Raw genomic sequence first — 9,886 nt, forward strand, 5'->3', positions numbered from 1 at the left:
GGTACGCGAGTCTCGGTGAAAGGCGTTATTGATATTTTATTAGCGCTAATTGCTCGTTTCGACTCATGAGTCTTTCGTCTCCGATCTCACGGCCGATTTGTTGTCGAGGTGAGATTTTGAGAAAAAATGCTGTACGGAGTGAGGCGCTATTAATAATATTGGCAGGCGAGTCTCACTCGCGCTTGTTGTGCTCCTGTAAATCATTGTCCGCTCACTTACGTGTCGAAGTTAGCTTTGTTATGTCAGTTTTTTGTTCTAAACGACCCATCGGAGCTCTGGAAATAGAACGCTCCATGCTCACTTTGATCCTTTTCAAACGTTTCCTTTCTAATTTGGTCTTCGCTATTTCACACTAGACGCGCGTACTTTTATACCATTTTTGGTGTTTCATTCCGGGAATAACTATTCATTCATCGTCTCTTGTTATCTACCACCGCAGTGACATTGAAATTAACTGTCGTATAAAATTAACTTGCGTCGGATCTTTCTTAACGTCATCCATATATTTAAATATTTATTTAATACCTTGATAACATTTGTATTCAATTATTTGAATCGTCCGATATTTTTATAAATTTGATGAAGTAAGATTTATACTGACAGAAAAAGAGAATATCTAAGCAATAGTAAATATTTATTCGGTATTAATAACACATTTACTTATATTAATTATATATATATACTTATATTAATATACTGATTACACTGACAGAAAAAGAGAATATCTAAGCAATAGTAAATATTTATTCGGTATTAATAACACATTTACTTATATTAATTATATATATATACTTATATTAATATACTGATTACACTGACAGAAAAAGAGAATATCTAAGCAATAGTAAATATTTATTCGGTATTAATAACACATTTACTTATATTAATATGTAGAATATTTTTTATATAAGAAAATATATATTTTCTTAAACCTGAAGAAAAAAAAACTTTAGCTTTTCATAAAAGTGATTTTTTGTTTTATTTAAATAAAAAAATTTAGATTTAAATAAACGTTATTAGTATCCACCAGAGAAATATTTACTACTTTTTTTTAGATATTTTTTTTCTGTACATTTCAACAATTAATTTTTTATTTTATTTTGCTTTGTTCCAGAACCAGCATGCCGTTGCAGGACATCACCATGAGCCAGACATTGCCACTGATGAACGGTGAGTGACATCTCTATATGTTTATAGATATGCAATTGTAATTTTCATTAACATAGCATCGCTATATATTAATTCCCAACTAATATTACGATTTCATATTGCGACTAATTATTAAATCAACCATAAACCACGCAAAGGAACGCGTTGCTCACTTTTAGCGTTTCTACATATCGAAAAATTTAAATCAGTCCAAGTTCATCGAGTCTTAAGCTCTCCTCGTTCTTGTCGATCGATACTCTTGGATGATACGCGCGGCATAATTAATATTTCTTTCGTCGGAAGTCGGCGTCCCTAAGAATAGCCGGATATAATTTTACGCTCTATAAAGACGAAGGCGAGGCGGAAGATCGTATAGCGAACGATTACACTCGTATTTATTATTTACGACCTCGTAGCGACGATTACATCAGATATCGGCAGATATCTCGATGAATCGGCCCGCCACTTGAAGTTGAGTCGTCATCGATATTGCGGATCATAATGGGATGCTCGTTTGTGCAGCTTTTTCCCTTGCGCGCCCACCTTTATTAGTCATTTCCCTTAAGTAATTGAACTCTCCCCCCCCCCTCTTGCTCGTTTTGTTGCAATTACAGCTGCAGATGTGACGCGCGTGTGATACTGCATTAAGTCGTGCATCAATTATAGCGCTCCCAGTTGACGACCATTTGTCCCAATCGTGCGAATGAAAATCGGAATTAATTTATTTCGAGTGTCATGCGCGAATTACCGTACTGTTTCTCTCGATCATCTATTTACTTCGCGTTCTTACGATCCACGACACCCGGGCATTATAGATTGAACGTTGAAATTTTCCGTCAACGCTGTCTGCCCGCCAAGCCAAACAAGAACTATTCTCGACACAGGATCCATAAAGTCATGTGGCTTATGTGCATGACTTAAATGCCACGAGCAATCAAACGCGAATGAGTTAGCTTAACGTTCGACTCGTTAAGATTCGTGTACATCGAGAGCGTATACTGAGAAAAAAATATCTAAAAATTAATAAATATCTATTTAATGCTAATAATGATGTGCTGACTAACACACTGCACATCTAATTATATTAATATAAAATATGTGTCAAACAAGAAAATCTAAATTTTTCTAAAACTCTGGAAAATCATAGTTTTTCATAAAAGCAATTATTTATTCTATTATTAAATATAAGAGAATGTAAATTTTTAAGCAAATATACTGTCAGTTTACCCAAATAAATATAATACTTACTAATTTTTAGATATTTTTCCGTTCAGTGTACAACGAACAAATAGCAAACGCGAATTTCTAGGCATTTTCGAGTAGAATTTCGCGGATAGTGTAACAAATAAATATTCAATTAACATTTTATATGTCTAAACTTTCTCCGATACATGTATGTTTGATACATATTCTTTTCAGAAGTAAAAAGGTTAAATAACATTAATTATTCTCAGAACTTTTTTACATTTACATTAGAATTTTTTTTTCTACGTTTGGACGTAAAATCGAATCGCTGCTTTTGTAATTTAGTTTTCTGTACGTGAAGTGAAATGAAATATTGGGTAAAAGGAGAATACTGTGTCGCGAAAGAGACCGACGTCTGTGAATGATCTTCAATGCCGCGTTTGCGACGACGCACGAATTATCCCAATTGTAAGACCTCCCAGTAAGAGCAATCGCTTAAATTCTCTGTTAGTTCATTGCTCGACTCAGTGGTACATGTACCTTTAGAGGCCATGTAGAGACGCGTAGGAGGCCTCCTGTAATTTACGCGCAGCGCGGCATACGACTCGTTACTCCCATTCGCACGATCTGCATTTTCCGCCGTTATTTGCTTCGTCGCGGCCGATTGTGCGGAGCTGCCGTTGTGTACGAATCAGCGAGAACAAGGCACGTGACGCCGTGTCTGCCTAATTGTATCTCGCACCGTGTAGCGAGGTCAATGAACTTTCTTAGCTTGCGGTTTCACTCTAGCAAAGACGCCGGGCGTCGTCGCCGAACGGGGATAATATAATAGTAATCTACTCGTCGTCTACTCTGGATTCGTATGATGTGTCTGCCAACTTTTACACTTCCGCGGTGAACCTATCTGGCGGATCTGTTAGTGGGATCCGCGGTATGCAAGCTTTCTTAGGAAAGGAGGGAAATTAGAGATTTGGCTAGCGATCTGTGAGAACGAAAAAAATTGCAGGGAGCTGAATTATCAATAATAATTTTGGAGTAATTTTTATTAGAATTGGAGACTTTAAGAAATTAAAAATTTTAAAAAAGGAATATATCATTCAACTTTCGCTCATGTGGAAAACATATATATCCTAAAGAAATACGACTGTTAGTTTTAGAGAAGTAAAAATTTTGCCAAAGATTCGTGAGAACAAAAGAAATTTTAGAGAGCTGAATTATTAATAATAATTGTCGAATAATTTTTTGGTAGAATTAAAAAGTTGTGTTTGAAAAATTAAAAAAAGATTAAAGAATAATAAATATTATTTAACTCTTTCCTATAGAGATATGTATACTCCAGATAAATTTGACTGTTAGTTTTATGTTGAGCTTAATTATTAATATCGTTACTTGAAGAATAGCGAATTGTAATTTTTATTAATAAGTAAATTTTCTGAGTGTCTACTATTAAAAGGTAAAGCGCTTTCGATTATTGAAAACATATTTAGAGCTAAAATAGAATTAAGAGGGAATTAATAATGGGAAGTTCCATTAATTATCGCCGTTCTTGAGCGATATAATAACTTGTAATATTCGTGTATAGATGCTCATAAAAGTTATAACTGTCCAACGACCCAAATATTACGAATCATCACACGTCATCGTACCAGCCTATCAGTGCTCGAATTATAGCAATTGGAGCACATCCGCACTTCGATTTAACTCCTAAAGGGATCTAAAATGGTAAAATGGCCAAGGTCATGGGTGCGTTACACATCGCAAATGAATTAGGGTGCATAGGGTGCAGTTAACTTAAACGACGTCTTGTAATGTCGCCAAAGTTATTGTTCGCGCGATCTGAAAAATGTCTGTCACGATCTCGTGTTACAGGAAGCTGTAGCATTTATTTCGGTGATCCAGCAGTACGTTGGTGTCGATGGGGAAAAACACACGAACGACACACATGTATTAGAGACGACGAGGAGAGACGTAGCGTATTTATTTCTGTAACGCAAGAGGAATATATAATTTTACCGTTTATTCGCGCTCTTGTGACTTCGCGAAAATCATTTTATTTTTAGTTATAACTAAGAGAAAATAGCAAACAATTTCTCACGTTTGTAGAAACTGTTTTGTCTTTCCAAATTTTCAACGCGGCGCCGACTTTTTGTGTTTAATTGTAACCCGCGATATAACTCTTGACGAATACACAATGTTTGAAATTTACAAAAAGAGAGAAAAAGACTGGAAGACCATTAGCGCTGTGAGTACTCCTAGGAGCCATAAAATTTCGTTAAGTGATGTCTCGACAGCCAGACCGAGTAGTTTCGATGGTGCTCAACCTCTTTGAGCATCACTTGAGATATTTATATATATATCTTGCGTGTATACATTACAATATAAATTCACTGAGTCTATGTGTGATATAAGATACGCAAATTTTTCGCGACGCGAAACGATTGAATTTTTTAAATTATGAACGCCTTGTGCTTTGCTTTGTGCGGTGCTTGTTCGAAGAGATTCATATTTTAAAAACTTATAAAAATCATTCTTTATTGATTAAGACGATATGTATCGTACGCTTCGCAATCACACACACATGGTGACATACGACTTAAGCAGACGCGAAGTCTCTTGGAGTACGACCGGGTGCCTACGTCGAGCTACAGACGAACACGTGGTATCGCGTCCTACTACTTGGTCTCTCGAAATAAACGGTGAGATCGTTTATTTCTAATCCAAATCTACCGTAGGAATTATTGGCCAGCTCCTTGTTACCCGGAGACGAGCGAGCCAAAGCTTCATCTACAATTTTGCATCGCTCCGTTGGAGATAAGTGCCGGCCGCGTAAAGCTCAACGGCGCTCAATAAGAAGCTATTTCACAGATGATAGTAACGCGGGATGACTCACATATATATAGAGGAGTATTGTTTGCTTCGAATATAATGTATTAATAGACAGAGATATCCCCAGAGAGTAATAGGCACAATCAGCCTAAATAATGTATCGGGAGATGATTCGATTTTTCGTCGATCACAAAACCAGAAAATCAATTGTTGAAATTATGAAATTACGAGTGTAATTATTTACCAGTGAGATCAGCGAAGAGTTATCTCTATTTGCTTTGGCAGCAAGCTCTGACATACTGATGAATACATTGCCAAATTATTTCATTATCTCGGATCTTTGTCTTTCCTCGCATTATTAGCTAACAAAAGCGAGGCGATGCGGTGCAGAACTATCCCCGTTAAAATCGAGGGTAATGGTCATTTCTGCCCGGTGGCGAAATTTTAATTGCTCATCAAACTGACCAGGTTGGAGGTCTGGACAGAGTGGGGAAAATGGGAGAGAGAGAGACCGCGGCAGAAGCGGAGGCTGACCTGCCAAAATAAAGATAGTTTAAACCGTTCTGGCCTAAATGTGTCATCTATAAATACGCGAGAGCTCGCTCGCGCGGTCCCACCGCGGTGCGAATCCCCCGGTACGAATCGATATCGCAGTTGCATCGCCGAAAATCACGGGTCCGTCGCGCGAACGATCTGACAGGAAATAGATTTGTTCCGGTGCGCGCACAAAGCTCTCGAGTCCCTTTTCTACTGCGTTTCCTCGAGCCTCTCTCGGGCTTTTTACGCAAGCTGTTAAGACACCACGTGACGTTTGCGATGGCCTCCGTCGATGACAGGCCAGATGTAAATTTACTCTCATCTTCAACGTTTCGACGTCATTAACTCTCGCGTGACCCATCCACGCGAGGTCTTCGTACTCGTAAAACGCGTCGTATCGTGTAAAAAAAACTAGACTAAAAATTTCGCCTTATCCAATAACGTTTGTTGAATCAACGATGTTGCGGGATGAAACGTCTTATAAGTGCCTATTTGCTGATAACGATGTCCCCGTTTCAAATGATCGAGTAGCAATACAATTATTGCTTTTTGATGGAGCAAGATTTACATATTTCTTTGTAACGACACTCCCACTCCCGGTAGTACCGTGTCACATTTAAGAAGGAAACGTGACGTCGGGGTAGAATGACTTCGTCGCGGGTAATTTTGTTCCACGCGACAGCGTGACATTTTGGGTACGAAGGGCATGGGGAACGTGTAGATCGTTAATTAGACGAGATGATTCACTCGTGTCCCGTACGGCAGAATTATCGCTTCTAAGTAGCTTCGCGTTATGTACGCGGACTTATCACACGAGAAGTCGCGAACTATCAATAGACAGTACTCGCGAATCTACGATACTTTCAGTCGCGTCGAATATGCTCTTTGTCGCACATATTTTGATATATATTTTTCTTATTTCTAGACTCTTTAACAGATAATTCATCCAAAGATTTATTTAAAGCTTTACTTAATGATTCGCTTTGTTGCAAAATTTTACCTCGGCAGAAAGATTCGAATAATACAATTTATAGGCATATCGCTGATTCAAGACACGGCTCCATTCCGGAAGCTATATCTAGACATTGTATCAATGGCCGTGAAAGCCTCAAATCTAGTAATACAATTTCTGTTTGTAGAAAGATTTGAGTCTGCGAGAATTGTTCAGGTATGAACACGTTTGGACGATAACGGTCCGCATTGTGCGGATTGCAATGCGAAATTTCCCTTATTTTATTATCGCTTTGCTATACAAGATGGTCTGTCGATCCGAGAGCACGTGTGTGCCCGTCCTTCGGGAGATGTATTTATATAGTATAACATGCGCGTTTAGAACATAATTTTAACCACGGATTGTAGCCTTGTGTCTCTGTCGCTGCTTGTTATTCTGTCGCAGTTAGTATTTGTGCAGCCACCGTGGGGTTTCTTTTGCGGCGTAGTGTCTCGCTCGGTTCCTTTTACGATTTCGTACTGACGTTTAAAAATGTAACGACTTCAAAAACGCGTTCTTCGTGGAATGGGATGTGGTAGGTCGCAGCTGAGAACTTCTTTCCTCCCTGAGGACCTTGAGAAACCCTTGAAAAACAAACCCGTCAAGATCGAAGTCATGTTCGGTAGGATGTTTTCCCGAAAATTTACAATTTCCCGATATGTGCATGTTATTTAAGGAATCTCTGTTTAAAATTGAATCGACGTAGAATGTTAACGAGAGTACACTGAATATCGATAAACTTCGATTGTGTGCGCGGTCGCGATTGTTCCTAAAGAGTAGTAAAACGGCGCGATTAATTCATAGACAGTGTAGCAGCAGATCGCAGAAGAGGAATTATTTGCTCTCTGATCGCCAGCAATTGCCGACAAGTGATAAATGAGCGCACATAACTCGAAAGACTATTCAGCGGTATCTTTTCAACGTGTAAACGTGTCGTAAGAGAGGAAAATAGAGAAGATAAGCGTTAATTCTTCGAGCGATAATCGTTAGAAAGTACGATGTATGTACATGTGAAGAACGCGTGCAATTCTTTCTGAGACTTGGCTTGAAAATGTGAAGAAAATATGGTAATATATCGATGCAGGACTTAAATACGCGAGTTATTCCGGAATGTCCGCTGTCCGATACGAAAGTGTTCGTACTGCAGCATCGTTCTGGCGCGCAATATGATGCGCCAAAATAATTTAATTTCATAGGTGCACGTCGACGGCGCCGGTTCATCCTGTAAGGTGGATTTGGCACCGGTTGCTCAGACAGGCTGAGAATAGACTGATTTAACCGACAGATGCTTGTCCAAAGAATTATCCTAAAAGTAGCGCGCGATTATTATTATTATATACGAGAGCTTTTCTTATTATATTTTGCATAGAAACCTGAAAATCTTTTCTTAATTCTAATTGCGAGCGTAAGACATCTGATAAGAAATCAAGCATTAAAAATTATCGGACGATGCTTTCTTGTTTTCATCGCTCCGTTCGCGTAGAATCCATTCAGGGGAGAGTCGAGAACTTCGACATGAATGATTTCGGGTTTAACGCGGTCGTACGGAATATCGCGGTCGTTCAAAATTCGAATCTCGTAAGCATGTATCGGAGATGATGCAGCCAAAGCTGGAAACGTGATTATTCCGGTGATAAACAGAAAATTCAATTTTGCAAGAGCGAACCTAAGATTATTTTCTAACCTTGCACGTAATATCATCATATTGCTTTCTTTTTCTCACAAGGTACTGGAATATTGTCGGCGCAATTTAATGTGAAAATTAATTATCTATAATAGTTTATCTATAATAGTTTATCTAATACAACTGCATCGATTAAATAATTATATTTACAGATAAAATATTTGAATTATTTAAGCATTATGCATAGAATAGCAAGCCGTTTTCTCGATATTATGAATTGCAAAATCTTACATTATCACGATTATACGGTGGCCGTTGTAAACACATAATTAACGAATTTAAATTCAATTCGCGAACACTACTTGTTTCAGGTGGAAACGCAGCACCATATGGTACAAGCTCTGTTGGAACCAAAGACGGAACGTCGATGGCAGGATTGGCAGGTTGGAGCGGAGGTAGCGGCGGCGGAGTCGGCAGGACCATGAAAGAGTACGAGGATCTGTTAGGAAGCTTGCAGAAAGAAAACTTCAATCTTAAACTGCGAATTTATTTTCTGGAAGAACAAGCAGGCATCTCTCAGACTGATCAGGATGTGGTTAAGAAAAACATAGAATTAAACGTAAGTTATATTCAGATAATTTTTGCAGGAATTATTTGAGAATATTGCATTGAATATAAAGATACATAACATAAATTTATTAAGAAAAGTCTATGTAAAATTTGCTAAATTTTTGAAATCCATGTATGGTTAAATTCTGTCGAGTCTTAATCTCTTATCGAATTGATCCAATTGCCACTAATCGGTATGTTAACGTTTTTTAGGTTGAGATGGAATCTATGAAGAAAGAATTGGTGGAGAAACAGGAACTTCTCAGTCAAGCAGCGAAAGCTTTTGAATTAATTGAAGAGCAGAAAGAAGCGACTGCCCGGGATCAAGCTCAACGACAACAATTATTCGAAAAAGAACGAGAGAAAGTGGTCAAACTCGAGAAAGGTTAATATAAAGCAACTAATTTACTTCTACAACTATTGCAAGAAAACTTGAAATTATTTTAAAATTATAAGACTTACATATTTGTAAAATTTATTTGTCCTGCTGTATACATCTATTATATGTCTATTAAACTAAATTGTTTTTGTTTTTTCTTTTTTCAGAATTAGCAGAGTACCGAGAAAGAGATGTAAACTCATCCATGTACTACAAAGAAGCATTCGGCATCATCCCGGAGCAAGCATTGGAAAACGTAGAAAAATTGCAACAGATGGAAGAATTGGTGGCGTCTCTTGAAGCGGAGGTATGCTGGTATAGAAATTTAATGAGAACTAATACATTAAAAAATTTATATTCTATATCACTTTTATACATAAGAAAACTTTGATAAATTATCATAACTTTTGTAAACTTTCACATTTCGTAATTTTTTTAAACTTTTTATTAATATTTCTTTTATTAATAAACAAGAAACTTTCTTTTTAAATTTTGGTACTAACATTAAATATACAAGTTATATATATATATATATATATATATATATATATATATATATATATATATATATATATATATATATATA

The 9,886-nt window shown here is 37.2% G+C and overlaps 1 protein-coding gene across 6 annotated transcripts in view; it reads left to right on the plus strand.

Annotated features, from left to right (window-relative positions):
- Positions 1–9,886, plus strand: part of LOC116845479 (centrosomin) — a 32,022-nt gene that overhangs the window by 13,137 nt on the left and 8,999 nt on the right. For 4 of the 6 annotated variants that reach the window (XM_032818211.1, XM_032818209.1, XM_032818215.1 and 1 more), the window contains exons 2-5: positions 1,115–1,170; positions 8,684–8,931; positions 9,135–9,306; positions 9,468–9,607. In XM_032818211.1, coding sequence (XP_032674102.1) covers positions 1,115–1,170; positions 8,684–8,931; positions 9,135–9,306; positions 9,468–9,607 — 616 coding nt within the window. Of the gene's footprint in view, positions 1–1,114; positions 1,171–7,084; positions 7,311–8,683; positions 8,932–9,134; positions 9,307–9,467; positions 9,608–9,886 lie in introns of those variants that run through there. The other 2 variants (XM_032818212.1, XM_032818214.1) reach the window with 2 other exon arrangements.

Source organism: Odontomachus brunneus, unplaced genomic scaffold (genome assembly GCF_010583005.1).
Source record: "Odontomachus brunneus isolate Ranch 3 - 2012 unplaced genomic scaffold, Obru_v1 Obru_scaffold_052, whole genome shotgun sequence".
In the NCBI taxonomy this organism is placed as follows: domain Eukaryota; kingdom Metazoa; phylum Arthropoda; class Insecta; order Hymenoptera; family Formicidae; genus Odontomachus; species Odontomachus brunneus.